This window comes from Portunus trituberculatus, chromosome 23, assembly GCF_017591435.1.
Source record: "Portunus trituberculatus isolate SZX2019 chromosome 23, ASM1759143v1, whole genome shotgun sequence".
NCBI classification, from domain to species: domain Eukaryota; kingdom Metazoa; phylum Arthropoda; class Malacostraca; order Decapoda; family Portunidae; genus Portunus; species Portunus trituberculatus.
This window is the reverse complement of record NC_059277.1, coordinates 350,001-366,837: the sequence shown is the minus strand read 5'-3', so window position 1 is coordinate 366,837 and position 16,837 is coordinate 350,001. Positions and strand designations below refer to the sequence as shown.

Below are 16,837 nucleotides of genomic sequence, written 5' to 3'. Positions count from 1 at the left end.
TTCTTTCCTCCCAACACACTAATCCCTTATCAACACCACTGCCACACATTACACACCTGTTCCTTGGTGCCTAAATAACCTCCAGCACCTCTGTCACGGCACTGTCGCCTCTATAAATGCTGAAAATATAGTGGAACTCCAGTGAGGTCTTCCGTGTGTCTAGGCGGGAGGACGCCATGAATGATCAGCTGTGGCTCTCTAAAGAAATTTATTCTCTTCTCCTTTCTCGCTATAAATTCCAATACTGTGTCTTTGTATGTATTAAATTCTCAGTATTTTGTAAATTATCAGGGAATTATGTGTGAAATATTCAGTGTTATTATGGTTTTAGTTTATTTGAGGATACAAGGAGCTCCAAAATGTTCACATTACTAAACTCATCATTCGCAATATACAATATATAAAACTAAGAAAAAATAACACAAATAAATAAGAAAACAATACAAACAACAAAAAATAACACATAATATTAAAAAATAACACATGGAAAACAGTGTGAGAATGGCTACAAAATATCGACATTACAAATCACGACATTCAAAACCAATAAAAAGCAAAACAAATAGATAAATAGAACAGTACATAATGTGTGTGTGTGTGTGTGTGTGTGGAAGAGCACAACGTGTTGTATGGTGTGTGGTGGCAGTTGTGTGGGGTATGGGAAGTCATTTTTAAAGTATAATTACCTCAGATTAACGTAATCGCTCCACTTTTAAGATAGTTTTGAGGTAATACTATTTTGAAGGTAATTGTGATCTTAATATCTTACAGCTCCATATTGACTCGCTCTACTTGTTAAATAAACATCCTGATTACTGTGGTAACAACATGATTAATAAGAACTTGCAGCTGCACCCTTACTTGCCTCTGACTTATAACTTAGGGCCCATACAATATTTTGCTTGGGGTCCCTGGGGAACTTTGGAATGCTACTGAATTTTTGGCTCATGGGATCATGTATATGGCAGCTCCAATTTTCCCTTTGATAGATAGAACCCACAACACATTCCATTTCAAGAGGATTTAAGTTTTAAAAATTTCTAATATATTCCAAGGGTTTTAGAGGGAATGTTCTGTCTGTTCCTGTGCCTTTTATCACTCATGAATGATCTCCCTTATTCCTGTTTTATGATTTTCTCATTTCTTTAATAACTAGTCTGAAATATCTTCTTTATAAATTCAAGAGAATTTTGAACATTCCAAGCAGCATAACTACTTCCTTTACCAACTATCGTTTTTCTTTCCTTTTCTGGAAATAATTTTTCTTGTTTCTTGCATGTGCACTCCCTTAATGAAAGGTATTTTATCCTTGGGACTTTCCAGCATTCTAAACATTAGATTTTTCCAAACTGCCTAATCAATGAACAGTTGAATAATTATGAAATAAGACACTCACAGCAAGCACAGCACACAGACTATCCCAAGGATTATGTTACCTGCTCTCTACCCTCCCAGGAAATAAGCGCAGTGTGTCCATATCTTCTGGCCGGATGTTCACTGTTTGCTGCTGACCATTCAATCCTATTGATAGATTTTGTAACGATAAACCTCAGAAGGAAGATTTAAACAGTTTGAGTGCAATAAAGAATTATATCATCTATTAAAGTAATCTAAAGGCATGTGTCTCTGCAGGCACATTGCCTCCTTGCTGCTAAGGGGAATATGGGGAATTAGAGGAAGAAATAATATACTAAAGTATTTGTTAAACAACTTTATTTTCTGATACATGAATATCATGAATCAAGGAAAATCATACATCAGAAGAAAATAAATTATGGCAAGTGCTACAAGTGACACAATTTTTAAACTGCAGTGAGTGAAACAGCACAGTAGCAATGGGTTAGCTGTGCCTCTGCTGCAGTGGCTGGCAGGTCCTGAAGGCCTTCATGTGCTAGACAGCACAATGTGATGATGCTTTGCATTCGTGTGACAGAAATGGAGTTTGGTTAGTTATAAGAAAAATGAAACCATAGTTTACATGAAGTTGAAAAATCTAAGGGATACAACATGCAAGTACTATTGTCCCTCCAGTACAGCCATGTTAGTAGCAGCTGTAGTAGTCCCACAACAGCTGTCAGCCACTACCAGGGGCAGCAGCACACATCTGCTTTATTCCCTCCCTCAGTTTGCCACATCAAAGACAGGTCGGTCTGACTGCAATCATGAATTGTGGCAATACACATCTTTAATATTTCTCTGATCTGCATGGCATAAGGCACAAATTTTCAACAGATTCAACAAAGAATAATAAGAATTGCATGATGTCTGTGCATAAACTTAGAGAACTATGTATGTGTAATAAGAGTCTTACAGGAAGCCAGAGTTATTACACTCGGCTTGCCAACGGCAGCGTAAAGCAGATACAATTTTCTTTTCTCAGCTACAGTGTTCTTTGTGGTCTTGCAAGGACTGGGGATTATTTCTAAGCTGCTTCAGCCAATCTCCACAAAGGGATACTGTTAATGATTCCCATGTAACTTGTTATTTCTGTATCATACAAGGATAAACCCAAAATAATCCTGAAGAGTGCACAGCCAACAAAGAAAAGGATCTTCCTATCTTCAGCATTTATTAAAGTAGTTCCTCAATATGGTGCCTAGTACTTGAATGAACAGAGGATGCCTCCTACACTGTCATGACATGCATCACACTGGGATGTAGACACCTTACACAGGATACAAGCTCACACAAAAGCAGGTATTTCATTTGATGACTGCACCTACAAGGCTGAAGAAGGATATGTTTAGGAGGGAACTTTTCCAACAGTAACTTTACAGGAGACGGAATGAAGGAATATAACAGGGAACAGCTGTATATATGTACAGTCCATACATAATATGACAAATGCTTTGCTTCACATAGGACCTTTTCTTAAACAAAACCAGAAGAGCTAGACAATAGAGTTGCAACAACTAACATTAAACATAACTCCAAATAAAAGTATTCCTTCCCAGTGGGGTGCGAGTTGTACTGGGCCAAGCACTGAGCCACGAGAGTGGTGGTGGAGGCTCAGCACAGCCCAGTCCCTGAGTGCTGAAGCTTGATGAAAAGGCTCTGCTGCATGTCACACTCAGCACTACAGCTACCTACTCATACCAGTGTGTGGACTAACAAGAGTGAAGACCAATAAATTGTAGTGGAACAGAAGAGTCAGCCAATGAAAAGAATATATTCTAGTTTGGCCAGTTCAGATACATTTCAAATTAACGTATGCAAACAAAGAATGGGAAACGTGGCTTACACTCTATCATGTACAAAACCTTAAATGTATGCACCTCTTATCTTTATTCTTTATCTGTACATATTATATGTATAAAGACTCTTTTTGGATAGCACGCCTTTGTGCATGACTTAATAACTAAGTGATATCGTCAGCTTATTGAAACATCAGGCTTAATAGTATATGGCGACTCTCGACAAACTGACTATCCTCCTCTATCACAGCACAGACCCCTCACTGCCTCCACCCTCCCAACACTCACCAATGCAAGACAGTCTGGTTGGCAGCTCCACCTATGATCACTGGTTACTTAGAAGTCATGGCCAAAAACAGAGTAACACATCACACTCACTGCTTCTCCCCTCCCAATACTAACCAATGCAGGACAGTCTGGTTGGCAGCTCCACTTGTGATCATTGGTTACTTGGTAGACTAATAGCCAAAAATGGATTAACACATCACACTCCCTTCTCCGATGTTTGGTACTCTCTCTCTCCAGCATCTTCTGATGCAGTGATGGTCTAACAGTTGACAGTAAGTATGGCAGGTTACTCAACTTCTGACCAATACTGTACTTGCCTCAAGACTCATGCTATTCAGAGGCTGTTTCTTCCTTGTGTAAATTGTGCATTTTAAACAAAAATTAAATGGTTAATGTTCTCAAAACTCTCACACAAACACATCTACATACAGAGAAAAGTAAGAGTAACAATTAAATGCATCCAATGTTTCTTATATCTTGAGTCATCAGATCATAATAAGGTCAGTGAGACGGCATGTCAGAAACTCAAGAACAATTTGCTGAAGTATTTTTACTGACAAAGAGTGAAAGGAAACAAACTCCCTTGCTCTCATGGCCTGACTTCTGACCAACTTGTGAACTCAACAAAGATTTTGATTTTACTAATCCTAATTTACTTTTGCAATATTAAAGATTTCTCTCTCAATTCTTTTAATAATTGTGTGATGATTATTAATGCATACACACTTGTCTCTTGCAAAGTGCCCAATATCTATGTAGTCAATAATTGTGTGTCCTTTTTGTAGGGAAATAATTACAATTTCTTTCCATTTTGTCAATTCTGGATTCCAATATAGTGTTTGACACATGCATGCACATATCCACGAATGCATGCACGCGTGAACACACACACACAGTGTCACGTCATAATCTACTATTCTAAGGAGAGCTTTTCTTGTTAGACATTCCATTTCATTAAATGAGTCAATTTCCTTTATTCTTTTTCCTCTTGAGCCACAAAAGCACAATTACCTTTCAAAAAAATAAACAAACATCTCTTCCCAAAATCTAAAAACTTCCATCTTATCACTTCAGAGACAAAACTTTTCCATCACAACAAGCTCCAGACATCTAACAATTCTCATCTACTCCTAGAACAGTGAGACTTCAAACATTCTTCCTACCACCTGCTGAGGAAGGGCATGCAGGACCAGCAGCTCCTCGCCGCTGCTGCCCTTTCTCAGTGTGACGTGCCCACTTTGTTGATTAAGTCGTCACAGAGTTGGGTCAGTTCCTGGTTCTCTCGGGTCTTGCGGTCGAAGGAATCCTGGAGGGACATGATCTTCATCTCTGCCTTCTTCAGCAGGGCAGCCATTTTGGTCATCTCCTGCTCATTGGATTTTCGCATATTCTCAAACTCCTCATTAGCCCTATAGGAGGAAGGGTGGGTGGTCAGGACAGAGGATATTAACAAGTAGTTTGCACCCAATGACAATAAATGACTAACTTTTTTTCAGTAAAGGTATGAAAGAGATAAAAAATGAGAAACTCCCCAAAATTAAAATATTTCTGTTAAAGCTCCATCTAAATATTAAATAGAAAAGTTTTTTTTTTTTTCCCCTTTTCAACATACTCAGCTATTGTTGTATTTCATTATCAAACTTAAAACTTACATTTGTATTTTCTCCTCGGCATGCTTTTGGAATTCAAGGAATTTTTGTTCTTGCTTCTTTAATTTTCCTTCATAGTCAGCCACAGCACCACGGAGGGTCTCCTCATTCCTCTTGAGGCTGTCCACCACCTGCTTGGTCCTCTCATACTTCCTGTAAGGAACACAAAGCAGGCAGTTTAAGTCATGCTTCAGCTAAATGTGAAATAACCACTGTCAACACAATGACCACCATTATGAATACCTAATGAAAGTTAAACTCCGAGCATCTACACACAAGCCTCTAAAAGATGAAAGTATTATTACCAACATTTAACCCCTTCGAAACAAGATCACACGTGTGTACAAGAATTGGTTCCTCGTACACACATACAAGCTCGTATGCATGTAAGAGATTGGCAATGGGATCTCTATACAAAAATAAAACACTTGTATTATGGCTTGGGGTGCTGTCTGAGGCCTTGTATGGGTGCACAGGTGCACTGGTGAAGCCCCTCTCACTATTCTCGTAGCCAATTAGTATATTGCTTTCAGCCTACATCACAGCCTCTTAGCCAGTGTCCTGACAGGACAAGAGTCTTTCTTAGTTTCTCAGTTTGATTTATGCACTCATTCTGAGCAGATCTACATTCTCTGTAGCCATATTGGCTTGTAGTATGCACGAGTGAATTTTTTTTTCTTTTTTGTTTTTTTTACTGCCATAGGTGACACTGAGCCTTCTGACTCCAACTTTGAGTACCTTCCTGGCAATGATGCAAGTGATGATAGTGGTGAAAGTGACTGTGAAAATGAGAGTGAAGATGATTTTATGGATAAAATTGGGCCTGTGATGCAGCATGGGTGGTGCCTCATGTCTGATCTGTTCAGCGATGCGCAGCCAGACCCAGACCCCATGTTCAGTGCTGACAACCTTGATCCTGCCAACCTGTCTGCCATGTTTGTGCCTCCTTTTATGTGCCAATGTGAAAACTTCATGTATATATTTGACAGTAAAGTGGTAGATTGTCTATGTAAATGGATGAACAAAAGGTACAAGTGTATATTTCCATGACAAGAAAAAAGATAGTGAATGGTGTGATTTGTCACCCCCTCCCTGCAATACAAGCTCTCCCACAGATCTCCCAACCGCTACACATCCACCCACTCAACTTGCTTTATCACCCACTTTTATGTACATCTTGATATCATTTGCTCAACACATACTAGACACATCAATGAAGGTTATGTTAGGATAAATTACATTAGGTATTATTTTTTTTTTTACATACGTAAACCTTACTTAACTTCATGCAATCTAACCTAACCTAACCCAAGCTATCCAAAACCAAACTAAACTAAATAAAACCTTCATTGAAGTGTCTAGTATGTGTTAAGCAAAAAGTAATTTCAAAATGTACAAAAAACAGGTAAAAAGGCAAGTTAAGGGAGTGGATGTATAGCGGTTAGGGGTCAGCAGGAGGGCTTAGATTATGTTGGGGGCGGAGGGCGTCAGCATAAACAGCCTAATGGCAAAGGGGTTAACATGCTGTAGACACAAAGGGACACATATTGCACAGAAGCAATCCTGTGAAGCATTACCTGTGAACATCTGAGAAAGCAACCTCCACATTGGCTAAGTCTTCCAGGGCCTGATCTCTCTCTCCCTGCAGAGCACTGATCTTCTCATCTGACATCTTCTTCTCCTTTTCCTTCTCTGTCACCAGGGTAGCCAGCATACCCTTGTACTGAGACACCATTTTCAGCAGGGCATCACGGGACTGGGTGAGCTCTGCCACCGAACTCCCCAAGGTTGCCATCTCTTTCTGTTCGTCCTTCATGGTTTGCTGTAGTTTCTTCTCCTTCTCTCCGGCTGCAAGTTCCACACGAAGGAGTTTCTCCTCAAACTTGAGTTCCTGTCGCTTCAACAGTTCCTGAACCTGGTGGGGTGAACTGAGTGAGACCTTTTTTTGTTGGGGTAATGATTTATGCTGATGCTGCAGCCATCTATGCTTTCTCCACTTCATTACTTTCTACTTTCACTTAGCAATTTATTGATGATTATATTTAGTTATTACTACTAAATATAAAATGATTTTTTTAACCTTTATAGTTAGATAAAATTCAACTGTCAGTCTTTGGTTTTAAGTCGCATATACAGTATGAAAGCACACTGAAAAATTGAAATTTAATTACAAACACACACACACACACACACACACACACACACACACACACACACACACACACACACACACACAGTACTAGACAGAAGTATGTGACCATGTGAGTACATGGTCAAGTATTTATGGTGAAAAAAGAATGGTGTTTATGAAGATAAGTAAAATTAGACAAAAATTTGCAATCATTCTATGATATCCTGGAATTTTTCCCACTCAAAGCCAAACTCTCAGTCTGCCTCTGGCAGTAATAGAGTGAGGTTCTCTGCGCTGTCCTGTTCCACGAGAGGCCTCTGGAATTACATGAATTGGGTGGTTAGTGCTTTATTTGCCACACTATGTTGAAATCTAAGGATTTAATGAGTGAAACAATTGCTCAAATGATTGGTCTAAAGAAAAGGGGCCATACAATTACCAAAATTTGCAATTTGAGTAGCGTTGGGTGAACGACTGTGAAGAAATACATACACAAATATCGTTAAGGAAGCAGTGATCAAATACTACAGAAGGAACCTCACTGTGGCAGACCATGCAAGATCTCAAATACTGTATTTGCAGCTGCTGACTCTATTATTCATTTCAGTATATTTCTAGCACAATTTGAGATCTTGCATGGTCTGCCACAGCTAGGTTCCTTCCGTGGTATTTGATCACTGCTTTCTTAACGATATTTGTGTATGTATTTCTTCACAGTCGTTCACCCAACGCTACTCAAATTGCAAATTTTGGTAATTGTATGGCCTCTTTTCTTTAGACCAATCATCTGAGCAATTGTTTCACTCATTAAATCCTTAGATTTCAACATAGTGTGGCAAATAAAGCACTAACCACCCAATTCATGTAATTCCAGAGGCCTCTCGTGGAACAGGACAGCGCAGAGAACCTCACTCTATTACTGCCAGAGGCAGACTGAGAGTTTGGCTTTGAGTGGGAAAAATTCCAGGATATCATAGAATGGTTGCAAATTTTTGTCTAATTTTACTTATCTTCATAAACACCATTCTTTTTTCACCATAAATATGTGACCACATACTCACGTGGTCATGTGTATTCACAAGCCGACTTGTATTTCAGTAATTTTGACAGGAAACAAAAACCTCCATATAGATTGTATTCCCTCACTTTAGAATGTGTAGTGTCAAAAATGTTATATTAGTAATCCTTCTACCACATTATGAATCATTAGAAATATAAATCAGATTAAGAATCCAAACTCCAAGGTTCATGGTAACCACAGAATATCATATTAAAACCACACCCATTTTTAAATTTGTGACAGTGACCCGGTGAGTTAAACTGTTATGTTCAGCTTTGTACCAATGTCATGGGAGATTCAAAACACGGGACAACAAAACAGCTAACAGAGAGAGAAAAAATATCCAACTCATAATAATCAGGGTTGCTGGAAATCAAACTGTTCACACTACCAAACACAAAAAACTGAGTTGCCATTACCTTCCATATACGTATATACAAAGTTCACACACCAATGCCTACAACTCTTTACTATCTTGGCCATTACACTGCACTGAGTTGTGCACTGTTAACTACATCTAGGAACTAAACAAACACTTCAACAATTTCACTTCTTATATTCTATTGGATACACAAATGACTATTTTAATCAGAGAGTGTATAAAAGTTACATAAAGTACTTGTAATTCTCCCTGTGCAGCCTGCCACTCTCCCTCTCTCTGTGAGCACACCACACATGCCGTACCTCACTGGCTGTCATGTACCCCTCAGGCGGAGCTGATGTGGGGCGGGTCGAGAGGGACTTGCGTTCTGCAGTGTCACTGGGGCGAGGGCTGGGGCTGCTGGTGCCCTCGGGGGCTGACCTCTCCTCCCGTGGGGGAGGCGCAGGAGAAGAGGTCGATGGGGCAGGCTGTGAGGAAGGTGAGAGGTCACTCCTCCTGCTACTCCTGCTGTTGCTGCTACTGCTACTGTTTGCTTCATCACCATGCTGGTACTTCTACATAGGCACATCTACTATACTATGCTATAATCATCTCTACAAGAACACAGCAGGACTACAGTGTAATCAATACAACACATGCTGAAGCAGAGGATGGCACTGTCATTGTGCAACTACTACCACAAGTTCTTACTCTATATTTCCTTTTCACTATAACAATGTTATAACATTAAATGTTGGCAATACTCCACCTTAGCAAGCTGTAGCATTTTTTGTACAAAATGTTTCATGATTTCCAATGGTCTCAGTGCATGAAAGAAACTCACAATTCAATGATATAAGCAAAAACTTACCCAACTTTAAAAATAAAACACACAAAAATGGAAAGCATGGATGAAATAGTTTAATAGCCTAAATCAAATATACAATCATATATACGTGCTTGTTACACATATCACTACCCTGAAAATGTCAAACAATACTTCCGTTTATCTATTATTTCCAACACCTATTCCTCAAAATTCCTCAAGTAATGATGGCCATGGTAAGAGTCTTCACTTGCCCCTGTTAAGACAGCTTCTCATTATACACTGGAGTCCTCTCACTCTCCAAACACTTAACCTTCTCCAGAACAATCTTCCTTCCTTCCACAAAGGGCACATAATTCCCAACAAGATAAAGAAGTTAACTGTACCACGTAACACACAAAACTTTCTATCAAATCACTCAAGGAAAGTAAGACATGAAGAACATTTCAATCCAATAAAGAAATGTTATGTAAATCTGTTCTCCAAGCCACAATGTAAAAGTGACCAGCTGATATCCCTCTCTGAGAAGGATTAGCCAAGTTAACATGTCATCATTCATACAAACTCAAATATTCAGTTACTCTTAACCTCTAAACTAACTAAATAATAACTCTTAAACAATAATACAAATTCAACATCCTATCAATCTTGAAAATTAGAATGAAAACTGCAATGCCAAAGAAACATCATGAGTACAGTAAAACCTTGCTAAGTTGTGTTTATTGGGGGAAAGTTAACTTAACCAAAAATATAACTTTACAAACCCAGCACAGCACTTAAATTCATTGATTCCTGAGTGTTCAGCAAACTTCCCTGCTGTGTGTTCGATGTCCAGGCCACACATTAATACCCCTGCAACTCTTTCTTACATGTATAATTTGTAGACCGATTCATCAATTTTTATACTGCACACCTTTCCCTTCTCTTAAAAATGTCCAGCCTAGTGAGGTTTTACTGTTTTCTCTTACTTATTTCATTCCTCTACAATTCATGCCTGTTGTCTCTCTCTCTCTGGCTAAGGCACAACAGGGAACACAGTAAAGAGTCATCAGTGAGAGGAGTGAGATGGCCCTCCTGTTACTGCGACCCTAAGGCTTTGTGAGGGTATGTGGTGGGAGAGTTGCAGGCAATGTTAAGGTATTGAGTGAGTTAAAATCAGGCAATAGGATGCATGCATGATATATATATATATATATATATATATATATATATATATATATATATATATATATATATATATATATATATATATATAGAGAGAGAGAGAGAGAGAGAGAGAGAGAGAGAGAGAGAGAGAGAGAGAGAGAGAGAGAGAGAGAGAGAGAGAGAGAGAGAGAGAGAGAGAGAGAGAAATTCTAAAGGATGCAATCTATATATGTGCAGAAGAAATAATGATAGTAAATATTTTGAAAAGAACAAGATTAATCCAAAATATGAGCAAAACAAACTCATGCACAAGTTAGAGGAGAAGGTACATTAATTACATTACGTGATGATTAGGTAGTCCATACAATGTCAACAAAATAAGTAGTCACTAAATGCCACACCTTACAGAACACAAGTCACCTGTCCATTCACTGACACTGAACATTAAAACAATTCAGTCTTTACAATAAGAGAATCAGAGAATGTAAATACTTCAGACTAATAAAATGACAGTAATCACTGTATACTCATTAATTAGGTAATTAAATAATCAAGAATAAAAAACAAGATAAAATTAATAGTAGCTAAACTAAAGTAAATTGTCTTGGTGTGTTTAGTGAAGACAGGAACACAAAATCACAAGAAAGGACCAATAATATACATATGTACAATGTGTGTGTGTGTGTGTGTGTGTGTGTCCATACCTTATTTTGTGGTGATTCTGGAGCTCCAGCAGGTGGTTCCTTCTTGTCTTTGGTAGGCGTCACATCACCACTCAGCTTACTGTGGCTGTGGGAAAAACAGGCCAGGATTAGAGAGAGAGAGAGAGAGAGAGAGAGAGAGAGAGAGAGAGAGAGAGAGAGAGAGAGAGAGAGAGAGTAAAAGGGAGTGCATACAAAAAGTATATAAAACAAATAAAGCTATATAATATCAGCGCTACCTATATATGCACAGCTGTACGATGAGTTATCTTCCCACAACATATGTGAAGTAATAATTTTACTCTGTCGATGCAGCATCACATTCACCTCTAATTCTTGGTCATCAACTGATGCCACAGTGCCCATGTATATCTAAATCATCTTGTCTGCATAAACTTCAGTACAAACAATAAAAAATGTTACTATGAATTCATCATATTCTCAATTTTGATCAAGACAAAGAAAAAAAGTAAGACAACTGGGGTAAATGAGTATTTGCCCCTTGAGGCAAATGCCTTCTCACTCTTTATGCATGTTTCACTTGTCATATCTATTCCAGCCTTAATCATCAAGTTTTATCTGCCTTGTCTTACTTTAGCGTAAGTTGATCACTGCCACTACAATAAAATGAATCAAAATTTTCTCTCCTGTACAATGCCTTGCCTCTAACACACCCATTATCTTGCTATAATCAACACTTCCGCTAGCTAATGCCCTCGTTTCCATCTCTTGTAAACACCCTAACACCTTGGAGTCGTGGTTTCTGCGGCAGGAGGGGTGGCAGTTGCGGGAGTCGCAGTGGGCGGGGTAGCAGATTGAGTAGGAGTCGCAGTGGGCGGGGTCGCAGATTGAGTCACAGTCGCAGCCTCAATCGGTGGTTCTTGTGTGTTCCTGCCGTCATCCACTTCTACCTCTGTCTGCCTCGGAGAAGACGGACAAACAGAATCTAACTTCGTTTGACTTGGTTCCGTTTGGTTGATCTCAGTTTGAATAGGTTCCGTGACTTCTGTCTGCGTTGGATTTGGTTCCGTGTGATCCTCCTTGCGCTGCCTCACGGACCAGTAGGAGGTGAAAAGGATGTACAGAGCACCGAGTCCCAGTGTCACCACGTAAGGCAGCAAGTGGCCCCCGCTAAGCTCCCCGTGTGCGCCCTTCACCCCCACTCCCAAGATCAGCACCAGGATGAAGCCCTTCCGCGACATGCCTCACAATCTCTTGCCTCGCCCTGTGTTCACGTTCGTTCCCCGCCGTCACTGCCCCGACATGGTAATCCGCATGTTGTTGAGTTATTTCAGCGAGGGGTTCGAGAAGTGGCGATAACCCATCATGGGGACCGTATTCAGAAATGCTTTGCTCTCGCGCTATAACAATTTTCGAAGGTCACAGAGATGATTGGCCAGTTCGTCAATAGTGTTTCTCCTGTTAATAATGTTAAAACCTTGTTAATCTGTCACCAGAACTATAAAGAAACTACCTTAAAAGCACGTCTCTTCAATTTTCAGAGTATGTAGTCTTTAGCTTGATGTACAGGACTAACATACTGTTTTGGTAGTGGATGATACTCGCGTGTAATGATGCAAACGCGTTCCTTCTGTTCTAGGCATCACGTCACAGCATTATGCTTGTCTTTTTAACGGCTGGGAGAAATGAATGTGTATCAACTCAGCACATAATCAACTCCCCATGCAATCAGTAATCTTCAAATCGCTGTAATGTCCTCACTAGCGGCGGTTTAGGGATTCACCGCTTTGTAACACCTTTCACAGCCTTCAGCTCCCTTACTAGGCCGAGATATGAGTACACACACACACACACGTGATAAGAAACAGGGCCCTCCAACACCAACCAGAGAATAACCCTCCCGGCCCACCGCACCACCACCCACACAACACAAGGCACCCGCGACGCGCAGTCACACTCGCACTCGTCCACCGCAACACACCCACACCTCACACCCTCTCTGGGATGCCTTCAATATCCGCACTCAACGGCTTCCCAATGCCAGTCCCCCTTTGCAACCCTCATTACGTACTGCTCCACACAGTATACAGGACACTAACCTCTCATATTAAGCCTGCCATGCGCTACTCTAACACTAATATCTATCTATCTATCTATCTATCTATCTATCTATATATATATATATATATATATATATATATATATATATATATATATATATATATATATATATATATATATATATATATATATTCCTTCCCGTCCCTTCAAGTGTTCCTCTCAAACCAAACACATGATCTGATAAGAGGGGCAGTAGCCAACACCTTAGCTTGATACGAAAACAAATAGCTGGGCGTGTAAAAGTGACAGGTTTTATGAGGTTTTGATTACCTGTAATACTTAACACCTTTCTTTAGGCTTCTACATTATGGTGCTTTGTTTTTGTTTTCCTTAATTAATTTAAACACGCTTCTTTTCTAACCATCTATCACCATCTAGTAGAAATATATATTTACTTTCAACACTTCCATGCACAGTTACCACTTTTCTAAGCCGCCTAACTAAGCTACATCATAGTTTTTTTGTGCAAGCTCTTCCCAGTTCATATTCTTGATTGGTCACAAGGAGGGACCGAGGAGCTGAGGCGGTTGGGCAAGACGTGTCTATCACTCCCTCATTGGAGGAACGTGAGTGGCTGCGCTGAGGAGGTATTAGACCCAGAAACAAGGGGTATTTGCTGTACAGGAGAGAGAGAGAGAGAGAGAGAGAGAGAGAGAGAGAGAGAGAGAGAGAGAGAGAGAGAGAGAGAGAGAGATGCGGGTACAACAGTGTAGCCGTCCTCAGCAGCAGTCGCCTCATAATCTGTCAGGCTTCGTGGTTCTGATGTAAACTCACACCAACATCGTCATGGTATTTCTGACCACATCCAGGGCTACACTTATGCACACACGACCTTTTAAGGCACACACACACACACACACACACACACACACACACACACACACACACACACACACACACACACACACACACCATCTACATACAATTAAAAACTAATAAGCATAAGTAACAACACTTCAACTCAATCCTTCCCAGCGCATTTTGTCACGTCACGGAAACTTAAAAGAAACTTGATATTTCACGGATTAAATACAACGGTCTGGTTTTCACGTGGTTGTGTGCACGTATTGTATGTCTGTGTACGTCATGCAAGCAACAGTCATCGGTCTTATGTACGTGTGGGGGGCCGAGTGCGCGCGGGGGGGACTGAATACGGCTCACAAAGACACTGTCACACTGCTAACGTAAATGTCTAGTGCTTTCAGTGATACGAGAAGCGACGCCACCCTCTCCTGTGTGTGTCGGTGGTGTTACTGAGTAGAGTAGGGCGGGGCTCTGTTGAGTCTTGAAACGAGGAATGGCAGAGAAGGGAGGGCGAAGAGGGAGGAACTATTTCTACACATGTTTTGCGTCCAGCCGCGACGGAAGAGAAGAGGGTAGACAGAAAGGGAACTGAAGAAAATGAAGGGAGGAAAGGAAGAAGGGAAAAGAAGACATTTAAGGGAAGAGAAACAAAAGAGAGGAAAAGAAAAAGGTACAATATAGAAGAAAATGAAAAGAAAGGGAAGAAAAGCGAAAGGGGAGGAAAATAAAAGAAAATTAAGAGAAAGGAAAGAAAAAACAATAAAGATGGGAAAGGAAGAGAAGAAGGCAATGGAAAGTAAGTTCAAGAGAAGGCAACAAACACCTTGCTGTTATTCAAAGCAGATGATGTGTTTGTTTATCTCTCACGGTGGAAAGGAATGGTCGGTCTCTCTCTCTCTCTCTCTCTCTCTCTCTGAAGACGCTCTCGATACACACAAAAAAAGGGGCGGGGCGGGACAAGGCAAGGTTCGTCGCGGTGAAAATAACCTTGACTGATGCGGTGGAGGGATTATGCGCCCCCTCTGCGTGCCCGACCGTCACCTCGCCCACCCGCCCTTACCATACTTCACTCCTTACCTCTCTCTCTCTCTCTCTCTCTCTCTCTCTCTCTCTCTCTCTCTCTCTCTCTCTCTCTCTCTCTCAAGATTCCGCGCGTTAATCAGCATAATTCCACCATTAATTTGTATCCTTAATAAGACTTGATTTGGGACTCTCTCTCTCTCTCTCTCTCTCTCTCTCTCTCTCTCTCTCTCTCTCTCTCTCTCTCTCTCAATAGAGGGCGTAACATGATATTATGAGATGAACAATGCAATGAGTAAACACAGGATGACTTGAGCAAAAAAACACCCACATTAGATTATTCGTCGCACTCTTAATTCATTGTTTTTTTTTTTTTTGTTCCAGAGAGAGCTATTACCATAATCTTTATACTAATAATATGAGAAACACTCTTAAGAACCCAGTCAATCACATCTGTGTCATTTGAAAATAGTCGTGGTGAGAGAGCGAAGGTTTTATGAGCATGGCCCTTTGCTGTGTTTCTCTCGCCACTCGCCAGATAGAAGCACGTGTCAGGGGTGGATGCAGATAACACGTTCTCTTAGTACAGTTTCATGGGTGTCTCTTGTAATTTTACCGTCTGTTATTGAAGCTGACTTTGGAATTGTGCATGCAAGAAACTAGTGGTGTTGAATGCACAAAGGAGAGAAAATTAGGTGGGTGTCAATTTTTACGTGTGTTATAAACTTATGATGTTGAATCAAGATAAACTGAGAATTAAACTCAATTTTTTTTTCTAATTGACTAATTGGGAAAAGTCAAACCAAGAACTTTTCCCCCTCTCTAAAAAGTCTTTTGAAACATAAATAAGTGATCTTGACTACTTTTTTCTGCCTATATATTAAGAATAACAAACTGGGATGGTTTTTTGCTTTCTCTTTCTTAATTTTTCCTCCCTTTGCGAATGTCTTTAAAACGCAGAGAGAGAGAGAGAGAGAGAGAGAGAGAGAGAGAGAGAGAGAGAGAGAGAGAGAGAGAGAGAGAGAGAGAGAGAGAGAGAGAGAGAGAGAGAGAATATTTAAGACATTATTTTCCACGAACGTAGGATTTAAGCACGATAAGATTTAAATATATCTAAGACGAAATTTACTCTTTATAGGGAAAGTCACACGTCACATTTGTCTCTGGCGAACACTGCAACATCACTCAACGACGTTAGCCAAATCATGCATCACACTAAATGACACCTTTTGCTTAATTCCAATCAATCAAGTCAATCAACAATATTTCAATTCCACGCTATCATAGTTGCTGTTACTTTTTTGTATTCTTTCATTCTTATACAGAAGTTTGTTGTGTGTGTGTGTGTGTACACACACACACACACACACACACACACACACACACACACACATATATATATATATATATATATATATATATATATATATATATATATATATATATATATATATATATATATATATATATATATATATATATATATATATATATATATATATATATATATATATACACACACACACACACACACATATATATATATATATATATATATATATATATATATATATA

At 39.7% G+C, this 16,837-nt stretch overlaps 1 protein-coding gene across 1 annotated transcript in view; it reads right to left on the bottom strand.

Annotated features, from left to right (window-relative positions):
* Positions 1 to 1,696: 1,696 nt before the first annotated feature.
* The window catches only part of LOC123507891 (transforming acidic coiled-coil-containing protein 3-like), a 104,212-nt gene continuing 89,071 nt past the window's right edge, over positions 1,697 to 16,837 (bottom strand). Inside the window, 5 exon segments of the mRNA XM_045261177.1 lie at positions 1,697 to 4,891; positions 5,135 to 5,284; positions 6,709 to 7,046; positions 9,007 to 9,171; positions 11,360 to 11,444. Of these exon segments, the coding sequence (XP_045117112.1) occupies positions 4,702 to 4,891; positions 5,135 to 5,284; positions 6,709 to 7,046; positions 9,007 to 9,171; positions 11,360 to 11,444 (928 nt within the window). The 3' untranslated portion in view covers positions 1,697 to 4,701.